Here is an 18596-nt window from a genome sequence, read left to right on the forward strand (position 1 = left end):
ACCCCACAGGATGCTTCGAGGGACACGGTCGAATGCCTTCTCCAAATCCACAAAACACATGTGTACTGGTTGGGCAAACTCCCATGCCCCCTCCAGGATCCTGGCCAGGGTGTTCCACGGCCGGGACGGAATCCGCATTATTCCTCTTGAATCCAAGATTTGACCATAGACCGAACTCTCTTACTTCAGCTTGACGGCCTCTCGAACCTTAGGTGTCCACCACTGGGTTCGTGGATTGCCGCCACGAGAGGCACCAATAACCTTGCGGCCACAGCTCCGTTCTGCTGCTTTGACAATGGAGGCTCGGAACATGGCCCATTCAGACTCAATGTCCTTCGCCTCCCTCGGAATGAGGTTGAAGTTCTGCCGGAGGTGCCAGTTAAAGATCTTTCTGACCGGTGCCTCCGCCAGACGTTCCCAGCAGACCCTCATTATTTGTTTGGGTCTGCCTGGTCTGTCCGGCAGCCTCTCCCGCCATCTGATCCAACTTACCACCAAGTGGTGATCAGTAGACAGCTCAGCCCCTCTCTTCACCCGAGTGTCCAAGACATAAGGTCGCAGATCTGATGACACGATTATAAAGTCGATCATTGAGCTGCGACCTTGGGCATCCTGGCGCCAAGTGCACTTATGGACACTCTTATGCTCGAACATGGTGTTCGTTATGGACAATCCATGACCAGCACAGAAGTCCAACAACTGAACACCACTCAAGTTTAGATCAGGGAGGCCGTTCCTCCAAATCACGCCTCTCCAGGTTTCACTGTTGTTGCCGACGTGAGTGTTTAAGCCTCCCAGCAGGACGATAGAGTCCCCAGGAGCTGCACCTCGCAGCACCTCTTCCAGGGACTCCATGAAGGCTGGGTACTCTGAACTGCTGTTCGACGCATAAGCCCAGACCATGCGTAGAGGTGATCCCGATTATATCTAGCCGGTATCTCTCAACCTCTCGCACCAGTTCAGGCTCCTTCCCTGCCAGAGAGGTAACATTCCATGTTCCAAAAGCCAGTTTCGGCAACCGAGGGTCGGAACGCCAGAGTACCCGCCTTCGGCTACCACCCATATCACATTGCACCCGACCCCTATGGCCTCTCTTGCTAGTGGTGGGCCCACAAGAGAGCAGAACCATGTTGCTCCTTCGGGCTGAGCCCGGCTGGGCCCCGTGGTCGAAGGTCCAGCCACCAGGCGCTCGCCAGCGAGCCCCTCCCCCAGGCCTGGCTCCAGGGTGGGGCCTCAGGTACCCTTTCCTGGGCAAGGGAAATGCCGATCCTTGTTTTAAGTCCATATGGGGTCTCAGGGTCGAGTTAGTCTGGATCTTCACCTCGGACCCGTTTGCCTTGGGAAGCCCTACCAGGAGCATGTAGCTCCCGACAACATAGCTCCGAGGATCACTTGACCGCGCAAGCCCTTCTGCCACGACAAGGCCTCGATCCAAAAAAGGATCAGATTTTTTTTTTAAATTAAAGTCGAGGTTCTCAAAGATTCACAAAAGTAGTGTTGTTCGTTTCTTGAAAAGTAGTGCTGTTGTTTCACAAAAAGTAGTGTCATTTTTGTTTTCTGTACCCAGTTGGAGAGGCGCTCGTAATTTCATTGTAATTATTTTACAATGACAATAAACATTTTCAATTCAATTCAATTAAAAAATCAGTAATGTTTTATGCTAGTATTTGGAACAGGTGAAATTTTGCAAGCCAGTATATTGCATGTTCATATACCTATTTTCTAACCCCACTCATTTAAATTCAGAGCCATGGAGAGCCAGATCCTGGCAGTGCAGCACTGGGAACAAGACAGGAACACATTCTGAATGGTGTGCCATCAAGCACAGAGAATATTATATCTGTGTTTCTTAAATCTCAGTTGGTGAGAATTATAAGAAAATAGTATGTAATTGTTAAGGTATTGGACTTAAAACCCTAATCTGACCATTCCCTTATCCACTATTGACTATGTCTGCAAGTTACTTAACTTGAGTAATGCAACTGTAAAAAATATTTATGTAAACTGTTATGCTATATCCCAAACTTGTAAGCTGCCTTGACTAATGGGGTCAGGCAAATATTCAACACTAATATTACATTTGTTAAGGAAAGCCTAACCCTGAAAAAAATAAACAAATTCCATATACATTGCATCCATTTCTAAAATGTCCAATCTGAGAAAGTCTAGAATCCTGCATGTATAATATATACACCCTGAATGTCCACTCTGGAAGACTCACAGATCTGTGTACTGTGTTATCTTATTAAAGATGAAAGCACTCTAAAGAACTTCAATTTTTGAGAGCCACTAAACACATTTTACCTAAATGCATAATGGGATATTCTTCCAAAAACCATCAAATTCATTTCAACGAAACAGCCGATGAGGAGCTCTCCAAAAAAACACATTTCCCTTGAGTTTCCAGGACGACAGATCCCTTATCCAAATATCTACCAAAAGACTCACAAAAATCTGTATGCTTTCAGTCAGAGAGAAGTAGGGATAATCTCAACAAAAATCTGTAAATCAGTTTAGCTAGAATGCTTCTAGGTGATATCTTGAAATACTATACAGTATGATGTACCTTGCTGTGTAAAATACATCTTCTAGATGCCCTGTGATGCTTCTTCAGTGATGTTCCTTGGGTCATGGGGTGTTTTGGGTCTTTCAACATCAGACACTCTCACCCAGGTGACCCAGCTGGGGTTGATCAATCCCTGACTTCCATCCCAGTAGCATTCACCCATGGATCAGCCCTTTTAATCCAAAGACCTTGTGGCTTTCTCTGTGGCTTAACTCATGGATTTAATGGTCCTCCTCATCTCTCCTGCAATGCCCAGTTGACTGAGAGGACTTTGCAGAGTGAACGTCCTGCAAATCTTCTATAGGCAACCTCTATGGCCTCACAGAGTGTCTCTTAGCCTCTGTCCCGACACTTCTTCCCCAGTTTCCTGGTACTTTGCGTGTTTCTCCTCGTTTGCTTCTTTCATATCTCTTTCCAGGGCACTGTGAGTTCCAGCATGAACCAGAGCACAAGAAATGTGTATCACGAGCTTCATGAAAAGGGTTTCCATGGCCGAACAGCTGCACAAAAGCCTAAGATCACTATTTTCAATGCCAAGCATCAGCCGGGAGTGGTGTAAAGCATGTCACTATTGGACTCTGGAGCAGGGGAAATGTGTTCTATGGAGTGATAAAACATGCCTCACTATCTGGTAGTCTTATGTATGAATCTGGGTTTGGTAGATACCTGAAGAACACCATCTTCTGGACTGCATAATATCTACTGTAAAGATTGATGGTGGAAGAATAATAGTGTGCTGCTGTTCCTCTAGTCTGAGCTAGGCATCTTCATCCTGGCGAAGGGTACTGTTAATGTTACAGCATGCAAAAACATTTTAGACAATTGAGCATGTCCAACTTTGTACCAACAGATTGGCGAAGTCCCTTTTTTGTTCCGGCATGGCTGTGCCCTTGTGCACAATGCCAGGTCCACATATGGTTTGACAAGTTTGGTACGGAGCAACTCGAATGGAAAGCGCAGGGCCTTGACCTCAACCATAATAAGCACCTTTGGAATGGATTGGAACACAGATTGTGAGCCAGGTCAGTGTCACTACCTGACCTCATAAATGCTCTCTTGGCTGAATGGGCACAAAATACCACAGACACACTCTTGTGAAAAGCCTTCCCAAAATGGAGTCTGTTACAGATGTAAAGAGGGGCCAACTCCATATCAATGCTCATGCTGTTGGAGTGGGATGACCAACAAGTTCATATACTGTAGGTGTGATGGCCAGGTGTCCACAAACTTGTATGTGACCCGTTCTGCCCATTGGGCCATTTTCTTTAGGAATATTTCAAGTGGTAACCTAAACCATAACTGGAAAAGGCTTAAATAAACCAGTCACCCCAAAATCTAATTTAATACCCCGGCGGTTAAATATTTCCTCAGCATTAATGACCCTCCGTACAGCTTGTAGTTTCCATTGCAATCAGACGCTACATTGATCGGCTCATTAGATTGATGGCGTCAACAGAAAGTCTCTCAATGTCGTATATTTTTGCCTGAGAGGGTGTTATATGGTTTAATTCTCTTTACCTCGCCCCCCTCTCCCCATCTTACTCTCTGTATGATGTGCCTGTTAATGAGTGGGGCGAAGAAGGAAAGAGAGGGAGCGCGCAGCAAGTCTGTCTCCAGGAGCATGCGTAGCCCTTTAAGAGGCGTCGCGAGGCGCTGTTTTTGTGCTCGCGGCGTGGAGAAATTTCCGCTTCCTGCCTTCGCAAATATTTACTGAGCAGAAGAAAAGCGTCGTGCGCATAGCCCCTCAGTGAAGAGAGAGAGATAGATAGATCGAGAGGGCGAGCGAGCGAAAGTGAGAGAGGTCCAAGAGCTTAAAGAAGAAGGACGGGGCGGACTCCCACAGCAGTCTCCCACTCTCGCTCACTAACCTGCTGGCTCCGCCAAACCATGTCCGAGAAAGGAGCACTCCCTCGGTCCGGAGGTGCTCCGTCTCCGCACCTCCAACCCTCCAAACCGGTGGCCATCTCTTCTAACCGGCCGGTGCACATGAACCTGTACGCCACTTGGGAGGTAGACAGGTCGTCGCCCAGCTGCGTCCCAAGGTAAGACGCTTGCACGGAGAAACGTGGAGACGAAGCCCGCGTGTAGGTGGCAGGGTAACGCGCGGGCGATGAGCTGTCACGCCGGTGTGTAGGAATGCAGCTGTGTCTGTTTGTCTCTCTGTCCACTGACCAAGTTGTTTGATTGATTAATTCATTCATTGAGGCTGTTCCGTGGACAGCGTTTTCGTGTGCTGTTTCTTTGATTGTGATGGGGACATACTACGGAGGTGGAGGCTCCATTTTTTTTCCTGCAGAAGCGACAATGTGCTCCTTCTTATTTCCCGTTACAAGTACCTTTACGTTGTTTTTCTGATAGTCCCAACACCACAAGGTGTCATCATTATCTGATTCGTGTTGCCTATCAAGGTGTCATCATCCTTGCACCTTACAGCGTGCCACATTTAGTGACAGTTATTCACCTAGCCACGTCGCATTTCATTTCCTGCCCATCAGTCCGTAACCGAGCAATAAATTGCCATATTTTTTTTAATTCTTTTTTGCTTGCATTTAATGTACGGTGTGTATCCTTCACTGATGTTCTATTGAGCCAGATGATGACCTGGGTTTCGTGGTGAAACAGCTTACATCCGTGTGTCGTGCTTTTTAAAAACAACTTTACTGAGAACTGCTTTGACATGGTGACAGCAGTCATCTGCTTACTTTCTTCTGCAAACCTGCAAGCGCTGTGTCATAGTATTTTTCTGTTTTGAGGATGCAAGACTGCGGAGGAGAAACCCAACAAGTCTGATGTGTGCAGCACATGATTTTCAATAGATATCTCAGCGATTTTAGCTTTGTATTGCAGTCAGATGTGCAGAAAACTGCTTCTCCCAGTGCAGAATCTGCTGCAGCGACTTTGCTTAAAATCAATATTGTTTTAGCATTTTACCGTGTTATTGACTGTACCAAGCTTCACTCGGACTGGTTGATTTTATTTTTTTGTGTATTGTTCTTTGTCGTTATTCTGCCCTTCATTTCACATGTTGACACACACACACACACACACACACACACACACACACACACACACACGGTGGGATGGATAATCCGAATGTGCAGAAATGCTGTTCAGAGATACTTAAAATGTGTAAATTCGTTGAAACGTTGAAGCTTTTTTCACTAGCTTTTCCTTACGTGTATTAATTAAAGGAAAGCAATGAGAAGGAAAAGGGGTTCAAATTGTGAATTAGGTCAGAAATTGCTTTTAAAAGCAAGGCAGTGAATGCTTTTAATAACAGAGATAAACACAGCAAAATTGTATAATTCACAATGAAAACCATTCAAGTTTACATAACTTTTCACTGAAGCGGGTTCACTGTCACACAGTAAGCTAAAGTATTTTTAATGGCAATATTTAGTCTTCAGTCTCCATACTTTACAGAGTACATGATACAGATAAATTAGAAAAACATTTTTAAGAAGTGTGTCACGGTACTATGAGCCATATTCAATTTTTGGGGTATGTTCAGTGTGAAATATGCTATGGATGTGCTCGGCGTCTTCCACTTTCCACCCAGTGTCCAAAGATATGCTGCCCAAGATAAATAAAGTTTAAGAGTAGTAGTATTAGTTTAGAAGGCAATTGAGAAAACACTTCTATTAGCATTTAAAACATTTTTTACATCATTTCCATCCATCTGTTGTGTAACCCACTTATCCAGTTCAGGGTCACATGAAGCTGATACCTGTCCTGGCAGCACTAGACACAGTATGGGTACTAAACCTGGACAGGGTGTTGAGTGCAAGTTCATCACAGAACACTCGTAATGCAAGTCATTGTACTCAGTATTACACTGAGAGTTGCCAGTTACATGCATGTCTTTGGGAGGATAATTTTTCTGTCCTTAAATATTTCAAATACAGTGGGGCAAAAAAATATTTAGTCAGCCACCAATTGTGCAAGTTCTCCCACTTAAAAAGATGAGAGAGGCCTGTAATTTTCATCATAGGTATACCTCAACTATGAGAGACAAAATAAGAAAAAAAATCCAGAAAATCGCATTGTCTGATATTTAAAGAATTTATTTGCAAATTATGGTGGAAAATAAGTATTTGGTCAATTACAAACAAGCAAGATTTCTGGCTCTCACAGACCTGTAACTTCTTCTGTAAGAGGCTCCTCTGTCCTCCACTCGTTACCTGTATTAATGGCACCTGTTTGAAATCGTTATCAATATAAGACACCTGTCCACAACCTCAAACAGTCACACTCCAAACTCCACTATGGCCAAGACCAAAGAGCTGTCAAAGGACACCAGAAACAAAATTGTAGACCTGCACCAGGCTGGGAAGACTGAATCTGCAATAGGTAAGCAACTTGGTGTGAAGAAATCAACTGTGGCAGCAATTATTAGAAAATGGAAGACATACAAGACCACTGATAATCTCCCTCGATCTGGGGCTCCACGCAAGATCTCACCCCTTGGGGGCAAAATGATCACAAGAACGGTGAGCAAAAATCCCAGAACCACACGGGGGGACCTAGTGAATGACCTGCAGAGAGCTGGGACCAAAGTAACAAAGGCTACCATCAGTAACGCACTACGCCGCCAGGGACTCAAATCCTGCAGTGCCAGACGTGTCCCCCTGCTTAAGCCAGTACATGTGCAGGCCCGTCTGAAGTTTGCTAGAGAGCATTTGGATGATCCAGAAGAAGATTGGGAGAATGTCATATGGTCAGATGAAAAAACTCTACTCGTCGTGTTTGGAGGAGAAAGAGTGCTGAGTTGCATCCAAAGAACACCATGCCTACTGTAAAGCATAGGGGTGGAAACATCATGCTTTGGGGCTGTTTTTCTGCAAAGGGACCAGGACGACTGATCCGTGTAAAGGAAAGAATGAATGGGGCCATGTATCATCAGATTTTGAGTGAAAACCTCCTTCCATCAGCAAGGGCATTGAAGATGAAACGTGGCTGGGTCTTTCAGCATGACAATGATCCCAAACAAACCGCCCGGGTAACGAAGGAGTGGCTTCGTAAGAAGCATTTCAAGGTCCTGGAGTGGCCTAGCCAGTCTCCAGATCTCAACCCCATAGAAAATCTTTGGAGGGAGTTGAAAGTCCGTGTTGCCCAGCGACAGCCCCAAAACATCACTGCTCTAGAGGAGATCTGCATGGAGGAATGGGCCAAAATACCAGCAACAGTGTGTGAAAACCTTGTGAAGACTTACAGAAAACGTTTGACCTCTGTCATTGCCAACAAAGGGTATATAACAAAGTATTGAGATGAACTTTTGTTATTGACCAAATACTTTTTTTCCACCATAATTTGCAAATAAATTCTTTAAAAATCAGACAATGTGATTTTTCTGGATTTTTTTTTCTCATTTTGTCTCTCATAGTTGAGGTATACCTATGATGAAAATTACAGGCCTCTGTCATCTTTTTAAGTGGGAGAACTTGCACAATATTGGTGGCTGACTAAATACTTTTTTGCCCCACTGTACATTCTTCATCCACTCTTCTTTGCACCAGAATAGTCCTGTCTGTTGGACTGGAGGAATTTAATTGCCTAAATAAGTACAGGAAAAAAAAAAAAAGATCCTTGTGCTTGTGTATTGCATCAGGGAAACGCTTTGTTGCTACTAAAAATCTTTAAGTCCTGTTCATATTTATAAAATTGATATTGTAGAAATAACTTAATTGAAATTCTTTTTTTTCTGTATGTTTTGTATATGTTTGACTTATGCTACATGGAACAATATTCTTTAATTCCATAAACCCATTAAATTTCAAATTCCTGCTTCACTATAGTTAATTTATGGAGACTGGGGAAAAATATGAGCATCATATTTTTTTGGTGCCTTGGGCAGTATGGGTCTCCTAGCTCTGGAAGCATTCCAAGAGATTAAATTTGATTTTTAATTTGTATTTGCAGTAGACTTCTATTCCTTTTTTATTTGGATAATGTTACATTCTCAGACAGACTTAATACACTTTATATAAGTATTTGTTCTTTTCTGATTTGCTTTATTTTAAACAATTTTAATCTGTTTCGCTAAAATAAAATGGACAAATTTAAAACCAGTAATAGTTTTCTGTGTGCCATGCTCACGTTTCATGCTAAAATCAGTATAAAATTGATGAAAGTGATAAATCTTTTGTCTTTCTGTGTGGTGCATACTGTGAAGGAACTCAGATATATTCCTTTTTGCTGTTGCCACCTACATGCTGCCTTGTCAGACTGCAGCACATCCACTGCCACACAGATGTATGCTTTTAAATTGGCGTGTAAAGACAGAGCCTGTAGAGAGAGTGAAAAAACAACAACACGGAGGCCCTGATATTTCAGATCCTACAGTAAGAGAAGTTTGCAGCAACTGTAACATGTGAAAACATGTTTTTTTTATACCATATTCTCTTTCATACTGATGTGGTTTAAAACTCTGGTGATTTCTGACATCTGAGTTAGTTACAAAGCAATCTTCATTTGTATGAGTTACGTGCCATTCAGATTTTATCCATTAAATGATTTTTGAATTTACTTACCATGGTTGTTGGTCTCTTGAAGGATTTGTTTATGTTGTCTGTTCAATCTGTGGCAATTTCCTTTTGCCAAGATAAAGTAAATTGGGGCAAAGATATGGCAAAATTTGGTAACTTCTGTTTCTTAGGTCTTCAAGATCCATTCTGCATACATGTATTTTATATTCTTCTTCAGAAATGCACTATATTAAACAATCAAATTGATTATTTAAATAAAACCCCTTTTATATCTATGTTTAGCTTACCAATCAATCCATTAAAAAGAAGGCTACTGTATATATCAAGTCCTTGATCTACAGCTGCTTACGATTTTCATTCCAACTCCATTTAGAGCACTTTTAATGTGCTTTATTATTTAATCAATTGAATACACACACGATTTTTTTGGAGGCCTTCAATATTAAACAGGCAAGTTGCCAATCATCTTTACAACTAGAATTTGTAAAGACCTTTAAAACTAATTATTTAATCTGCAAATTAACACATCATTAGACTGATTAAGGTAATTGATAGCTTCTCTTGGCAACTGTGGCTTTCTAGAATCTGAATTGGGCAGCTTTAGTCTCTGGATGTGGTATGAGGGGTTACTTTGTTTACATTGTAACTGACAGGTAATATTTTTCTTTTGCTATGCTTCAATGTTCTTTTTAATTTATAAAAATGTTATGTCATAAAAATACTTTTATAAATATGATACTGCAAAAGATACTTGGGCAAGTTTATAGTACTGTTTAATAGGTGTTGATTGGTAACCTTTTTGGGTTAAAGATACTACCTGTGGTAAGTCAGAGTGTAATATACCAAGGACAGTTTATCATTAACAGAACTGAACCTATATCTAAATATAACATTATCCAAGAAAGCGTTCAGAAGAAGGTGGTACTTCTATTTGGGCTCTTTGCCTTGCATCTCTTCTGTTCAAAGGTGATTATTCTTGGTAGTACCTAATGTGATTAAGTAATGATCTGCACAGATATGAGTAATTATCTATATAGATGTAGGACTACAATGCTAATACAGAGGGGAAAACTATTCAAAGAAACACTAGTTTTTTATACTGTATTTAGCGATTACCAAAAGAAATTAAGCTATTATGTAGTAAGAAATCAGATCATTTAAGCCATGGCTTATTTGAACGGTTGTCTCAAAATGTACTATTCAGTGGTCTCGATCATGGATGTGTCTATTTTACAACCCTTCCTGGGCTGTAACATAAATTCTTTACTCAGAAAGTTACTGCTAAGGTAGACACCACATGGGGTAATGTTTTTAAAATGATGAATTGATGTATTAATTGCAAAGACACTTGGCAAAAGAAAGAAGAACCAAGCTATGAACCATGGAAACAACAATCAATGACAAAAAGCTCCTTTACCTTTAAAAACAGTTGAACGTTTTTTCTTGTGGTTGGTCTGGAATAGTCCTTAATTGAATGCAATGATTTATAGGAAAGTGTGCTGGTTTGACAAAAAAGTGACTGACTACTAGGGTCTGTCTTTGCTATGTTTATTCAAGAATGAATGCTGAATGTGTTTTATCCATAATAAATAGTAGCCTAGAAGTTCATACCTGGCATAATCCCTATATATTGTTTAGCAGAGGTCTTTTTACCTTTGTTGGCAATATTTAATGTATTTGTATTTTGTATTTTGTAGTGAACAGTGTTTGGATTGGTTTGCATAGGCGGTGTGGTCAAAGGAATTAAAATGTGTGCTATGCCCCAGTGACCCAGGTTAGGGTCTCAAGAGTTAAATGTCTTTAGATACGACATAAAAACTGTTAGACAGGCTCTTTGTGGAAAATCCTTTTATGTGACCTGCCTTTGTTTGCTGCATATTGGTTGATTGGCTTGCATTACCTTAAAATATGGCTCAGTTTTTCTCTGTGTTTCTGGCGGGACCATGGGCTGGGCTACTTGGAGGTTGGTTCTGGGCTACATGTAACCTGTGGGCCATCATTTGAATAGGCCGGATCTAGGAAAAACTTGGGTTGCTGCTGGAAGAGGTGTTGGTGAAGCCAGCCGGTGCCGCTTACCCTGTGGTCTCCAATGTGAATTCCAATGTCCCAGTTCAGTGATGAGGAGACTGTGCTGTAATAATTGTCGTCCTTCTGATGAGGTGTAAAACTGAGGTCCTGATTCTGTGTGGTCTTAAAAGATCCCTGGGCTTCCTTCATTCTATCCCCCTATTCATCCCCTATCTCTAGTTGACTATTTCTGTCTCACCACTTCACTACTTAATAGCTAATGTGTACTGCCATTGCATCAACCAGGTGGATTCTATGCAATAGTGGTGGTTAAAGTGGCTCCCCACTCACTATGAAAAGTAGAGTAGTGTGAAAAGTACTATATACATGTAAGGAATTTATTATTATAAAAAAAGCATTTTCAGACTGTATGCTGGGATAACATTGTTTAATTAAACAAATGATGCTTTGGATCTTATCTAAGAGTCCCTTCTCATGACAATTCTTTTTAATAGATTAGAACATAGTTCCAAGCCAAGCAAAATGACACCTTTTATTGGCTAACTAGAAAGATTACAATATGCAAGCTTTCGAGGCAACTCAGGCCCCTTCTTCAGGCAAGATGTAATCACAACATAGTTCCAAAACACCAACTGGGATGGGATGTCAAAAACAACCTGCAGCAGTAAACACTGGCTTTGAATGTGGCATTTTTTGTTTATGTTAAAGTTGCAAACATGACTTTGTATTTCATGCCTTTTGTGCTCTATAAGGAATGAGGTAAATAGTCTGATCAAAATTTAAGTTAAAAACTCTCTGATAAGATGTATTGTGAGCATGTTTGGCCTTTAAGCCTTAGTTGTTCATTTGAATGTATTATGTGTCTTTTTGTTGTAAAGGTAGTGTGGAAGTGTAAAGATTGATTGCAGTAGCGGTACTAAACATTTTAAAAATTAATCTTTCTTTCCAATCTTCTGTATGCATTTTCTAGTAGTATTCTCCAAATATAGGTTGAAGAAGAAAATTTATGGGTAGGCAGATGAAAGATACTGAAGGAAAAATTTAAACTGCTTCTTTGAATTTATTCAGTTCAGAATTATTGATGGAATTCAACAATAAATGGAGTCTACTTAAAAATCATAGACAACAACAAAACAATTGTTTATTTGAACTCGATATAACAACACAAGTTGAATAAGCTTGGCATAATCAAGAAGATTGTGTATCTTCTTTAGCCATCTGTGGAGAATAATCACTTTAAACAGTGCTTTGTATTTTAAGAAATGGTTCATGTACTTGTGGAATTTAGAAGAGAATTAGTCTAGGGAAAAGCCTCTCTCCTCGTAAGACACACAGAGTAAACAGAAGTTAGCATGTTGACACTTGCCAGATGAAGTCAAGCTTTGTATATAGCTACATTTATTGAGGATTATTGAATTTGTAAACTAAATTCCTATTGAATTCAAGCTGACATATAAAGGACAGCCAACTGTTGCTGTCAGAAGGCTTCAGTGGAATGCCATTTTAGGCATTTCTTAAAATGTAAACTTTAATGCTTGACATTACCAGCAGTTTTATTGGCCTTTTTCCTAAACATATTTTTGAATTTTCACAGGTGAAGTATCCAAAAAAATTACTGTGATTTACTCTTTCAGATGTGACAGAGCATCCTGAGAATTTTCTGTGCGATAATTTTCACAAATGCAGTGTTGGATAAGGTGGAGGGATTTTTAAAGGGTACTCAACAGGCCTGCAACTAATGACATCAACATTTATTTTAAGCACAACTGGTAATTCCAACCACATTCCAATTTTTATAGTATATTGGATATTAAAGACTGAAGAAACAATATTCTAAATGTGCCTGCTCTTCTCATACCATTTTTAAAAGATAAACTGTTTGAGTGAGTCATGGAGAGTTTGGTGACATGGATGCTTTTAATAGGGTTAAGCTTACTGATCTGTTAATTTGTGCAACGAGTTATAATGCAAGGATCCGATTTATTCCAAAGATAATATGGATTTTGGCAGGCTAAAATCTTTTTAATCTTTCCTGTGAATTCTGCTTGACCTCTAAAGTGACTAAGAGCATTCTGGATAGATAATACTGTGAGTAATACACAAAGGAGGATGTGTTATAAAAAGTATATAAAAACTTGGCAGTAATATTAGGCGCTGATGTGCTGTATTGTGGAGCAGCATTAGGAAAACTAATATGGCGAGTGGCAAATTTGCCGTATGGTGTGTTGAATTGGAAAGAAGTTAATGAACAATTACTTTTCATTTAATTAAAGGATAAGATTAGTTATTTTCAAGGCAAAGTTATTTATTCACAATTTGCCACATGATAAAGATGAATATATTTTACAGTGCATTTTGCAGTTTATTAAGGGTTTCTAAGGTCGATAGTCCACGTGTGAAAACAAAAGCCTTAAAACTTAATAAATGTCTGTTATTAACGTCAGCTTGAGTCCTATTTTTTATTACACTACTTGGTATTTTATACCACGTGTCTTTGTTTTTTTGTGTGAAGCAAAACTATGTAACACGTGCAGAATCTACCCTTAATACATTTTTGTACTGTGTTCTCAAATTTTTGTTGAACTCATTTCACTTGTTGAACTTGGTCCACTGTACTAATTATTTTCATAATTTTAAACACTTTAAATTATGTCACTTACTAATCTCAGTTTACTTCAACTAAAAAGTAAAATTTCTTGAATATTTACTTAATAACCTGTACTCTGTGTGTTGTATTTTTTTTTTTTTTTATAAATAACATGGAGAGCAGTACAACTTGTGGTAATCCAGTTGCGGCCTCTCCAGTGCATTATAAAGCTAAAGCATATCCTCCTTTGACTTTGCAATGTACATGTTGTGCTATATAATTTACTTTAACATTCGGTTAGCCTTAATGGCTTCTGAACACTGTCTGAAAATTGATAGTGACAAGTTCACTGCAGCTGCTAAGTTCTCATAAGCAGTACTTTCAAGTTTCAGACCTCACATTATGTTCAGATCTTAATATTTTTGCTTCCTAATTGTAGTACCTTACATTAAACTTCATCTGCCCAAGCCTGTATTCTATCCAAGTCCCCCTGTAATGATTCAGTACAGTCTCAATCCACCTAGTATGGCATGTTATGCAAACCTAACCAACTTAATTACAAGCAGCCCTAGCACTGGCCTCTGAAACCACTCTTAGCATCACCTAGTTCTGATAAAGTTCCTCACCCCAAAGCCCTCTGCTTCCTGTGTTTTAGCCAATTGTGCACCCATCTACACACTATACACTGAAGTCCCACTTCTTTTAGTTTAGTTCAATTGCTTTCTGAAAATCAATATAAGCATATGCACCACTCTGAACATATCCCTTTGTTGCTTCCTCATAGAATTCCAGCATATTAGTAAAATGACCTCCTTCATTTAAACCAATGCTGACTGTTCCCTAAAACCCCTGTTCTTGCAATGTGCTTCTCAGTCTTCTCCTTATTCCATTAATTTATCTGGGTTGCATGTTAAACTTCCTGTCCCATAACACTTTTTTTTTTTTTATATGTAAAGTCGAATAATATTTGCTAATTTTCCCAGTTTGCAGTAGTGATTGAAGAATATGCATCACGGGTTTATATATGCATTTACTAAAGTCCTTAAGAACACAAGGATAAATGTTATCTAGTGCTGGCGGTTTACATTTATTTGCTTAGCAGATGTTTTTATCCAAAATGACTTACAAAATAGGTCAACATAATTCAGTAAACATCAGTCTGGGAGATCTCTACAGGTGTCAGAAAATGAATGCAAAGCCTCTGTTCTTTTAATGGTGACTGCATAGGACATATGATTAAATATTGATTTAATTGTGTCATCTACAAATTAAACAATTATAACTCAAATTATGTTGGTTACATCATTGCAGTAAAGCACACGCTAATCTATTTCTCAACTAACTCCGTAATGAGATAAAAGTGGCAATAACGAAAGACTGAGTGTGTTTTGGCCTTTTTTTTTTTAATGATAAGCATGATTACTGCAGCCACATGCTGAAATTCTCCTGCCTCGAACACAAATCATTTCCAGACATGACTTCTGTGTTTTTTTTTTTCTTCTAGATGTATTAATTTGGTGCTATAGGATTGTATGTTATTTACATGTGTAGTTTTACTTGCATTTTTATTGCACATTATTGTGCATTTTGATGCAATACATCTACTTGCTGTTCCTCTATAGTGTGGTACTGACTTTCATTCGGCAGTACCAATACTATAAGAAAGTTGTACCATTATGTTTTCAACATTTTGATATCCTCTTAGTTCCAAAGGATTTAAATTTTTAATGGGTTATTATTTCACTTTGGGCTAGAAGTGAAGTTACTATACTATATATTACTTGTACTACTGTTATTCCATGGTTTGTTCGTTCATGTACGGTTTCTAAAGCTGCCCTGTCTTAAACTCCCTTCCCCTGATTTAAGAAAACATGACTTCCATGTTTCTGAAAAATGCTTGTGAAAATATTAGGAAACTGGAATTAATACATTTTATCCCAGATTCTTGCCATTTATTTCTTTATTTGTTGATTGAGGTAAAATATGTTTCCTGCTCACTTGTCTGCTCACAGTATGTTTCAACATTTTCCAAAATTGCACCTCCAATTACCAGTTGGCTGCATATTTTCCTCCTTTCTGCTCTCAAATCCTGTTTCAGTTAGCTTCTGCTAGGGCTTGTGAAAGAATAAAAGATGATGCTCTGCACAAAAATGCATTGAGTGATATAGCAGGAAAGCTCTCAGTATGCTGTGAAATCATCTTTATCAATTAGTTGTTCCTGCTCCTCGCCCACATTGTATGCCAGCATGCTGCAAGTGTTTGTACTGTTTTTGAGGAGGCTAATCATTGTGGCAGTTGCACTTTATTTTAGTGGAGTAAGGTTCCTCCAAATATTGTGCAAAATTCTTTCACCTGAAAGTAAAAAATAATAAAAAAAGGTGTTCCACAACATCACTAGCTCAATGTATGAGCACCAGAAGAGGAAGAATGCTGGAAGTGTAGTTGAGGATTGGACAATGCTGTAAAAGGATCTGTAGGTCAACTGATTTGTATATTGGCTCATTGGTCAGGACATGCACACATGCAGAATTTCATTCACATACATTCAAGTGAATGAAATCAGTGCATCAAAGATCAGAAACTTAATTAAACTATATGATTCTGATCACTTTTGAAATTGCAAGCACATAATTTATATTTTAGTTGAGTTCTGAAAATGATTTTATGAGTGGGTCAATGTTGATTGATAATTATGCATTTCTATTCACACCATCAACCACCAGGAAATAGGTGACATACTGCCCGTATACAGGAGTTTTACCAGTAAGGTGTCTTCTACTTGTGCACTGGTTACATTACACATAATAGATGAGTATTTACCCAACATGTTGATACAGGGCATGTTTCTGTAGTATTCTTTTTATTTATTTATTGATGTACTTTTTACTATTTTACATTTAACATTGTCTCTTGATATTTCTTTGATACTTTATGAATTGAAGTTTGCATGCCACATTAAACCCTGTCAATTAGCAAAGTGAAAAAAATATTATTTTAAGGGTAGGCATATTATTTGCATGACAAAAGGTGCTGCAGCCAGTAGAGGATCTCAAGATTGTTATGGGCTTGTAGAAGCAGAGGTACAGTATATCATGTAGTTATTAATTTGTAAATCATAATATCCTGGAACTTATAGTGAATCTGGAGTGAAAATGTGCTGACAATGGCAATTTTGGGCACCATAGCGAAGTGCTGCTAACACTGAGTTATATCATCGGCCTAATAAATACATGCAATCGGTACCATTTACACATATACTTGGAAATATAAATTAGTATTTCATTTGAATATCTTGGAATCTTCAATTGTTCCACTTTCACACTCAGTGCAGCACACTGATATTGGAGGTTTTCACTCTCCTCCAGCTCCTCTGATGCATCTTTGTCCCCATTTCCTCACTTCTAGTTTATGTAAACATTATAAAAATTAAAAACATTAAATACACTTTGGACATCCTAGAGATCTTAAAATAACAAAAATTAAGTACTGTATAACAGGGTGCTACGTAGATAGTGTGAATCAGTAAAATTTGGCAAAATGTTTTGCGCAGCAAATATGCAGTATTCATTGGTAAACTTGTTTACCAAATATTTTCCTGGAAATTCATTTTTCATCTGGCTTGGATAAAAATTAATTTTCCTAGTATCTTGTGATACCTTGCCAGGCCAGCATGACATTACAGATCTATAACAGTTATATGCAGAACTTTCCTGCATGCTTACTGTAAGGTCGTTGTTGATCATCTTCATGCATGCATGTCACAACCTGATCACTACTCCAACCAGAGTTCCATCCCTCATGCGTTTAAAAACAAAAAAAAACATGTAGTACATTAGCTGACTATAACGAGAATGTTTTTAGTATGGCCACCGGATATATAACAATGATCCCTGTTGACTCTTGGCCGATATTCCTCGGCTACTAGTCAAAACAAGATTAAATCAGCTCTCCCCATCCCCTCATCAGAAAACACAGGAGGCTGTGAAATAAAAACAAAAGATTTATTCCTATTTTCAAGGTGTGTGTGTGGGTTTTTTTTTCCATCTTCTTCCATCAAAAATAGAGAGTGTAAAGCATCTGCACTAATACATGGATAATAAAAAAAAGACATTCTAGCTGTGCCTCAAATACACCTGCACGACCTACCCAGCATACATGGCTGCAGTTTTGGTGTACTTTAGGTAAACCAACATTCCTTACATAAAAAATCAAACACAATATAACTCATATGAATATTTTGCCATTTAATGTGGAATGAAAATAATTTGTATTAAATCTGAACAGGCAGTCATTATGATCAACCTTATGCTCGAAACTTATGCTCGAAAAAAACAGAAAAAAAAAAAAAAAACTACAGGCTATTATACTACCTTTTGTGTGCCAGCTTTGATTGTTTCCTCATTGTAATGACTATGTTGTCCACGTACTTTATTGTATTGTAATGATTTATGATGGTAAAAGTTATGGCAGTTGGCAGCCTGCTGTTTTAATTTAAATAATTTTTTAAATTTCTGCCTGAATCACTTCAGAAAACTTAATTCATTTACAGTATTAAAAATAAAATTACATGTGGACTTGCAAGTTTCGGGTACTCACAAAAAGCGAATACTTTAGCTGGGAACTCCATTTTTTCACTAAACAAGGTCTGTGAGTAAATACTGACTTCTGATTGTGGAGATGGTTAAATGTTGTGGAGACCAGAAGATACAAGGTTTTTTGACGATTTATCACAACTGGTATTAATAGTCTTCCATTCTACTGGGAATGGAAGCTGTATTATTTCCATTAGAATTAGTGCCCCTCTTGAGACTTTCTCAAATCCATTGAAAATTCAGGTTTTTTTGGTATCTCTGAAGTTGATATTTTCAGTATTATCGTGTAAAAGTTGAGTGCTGGAGACATTAGATTTTTTTTTCCTGTGGTTAACCAG

General features: G+C 38.9%; 1 protein-coding gene across 2 annotated transcripts in view; it reads left to right on the forward strand.

The window, feature by feature from the left end:
* The first annotated feature begins 4081 nt into the window (after positions 1-4081).
* LOC114652606 (phosphofurin acidic cluster sorting protein 1-like) overlaps positions 4082-18596 on the forward strand; it is a 142511-nt gene continuing 127996 nt past the window's right edge. For both annotated transcript variants that reach the window (XM_028802970.2, XM_028802975.2), the window contains exon 1: positions 4082-4608. In XM_028802970.2, the coding sequence (XP_028658803.1) occupies positions 4454-4608 (155 nt within the window). In that variant the 5' untranslated portion in view covers positions 4082-4453. The remainder of the gene's footprint in view (positions 4609-18596) is intronic.

This window comes from Erpetoichthys calabaricus, chromosome 1, assembly GCF_900747795.2.
Source record: "Erpetoichthys calabaricus chromosome 1, fErpCal1.3, whole genome shotgun sequence".
NCBI classification, from domain to species: Eukaryota; Metazoa; Chordata; class Cladistia; order Polypteriformes; family Polypteridae; genus Erpetoichthys; species Erpetoichthys calabaricus.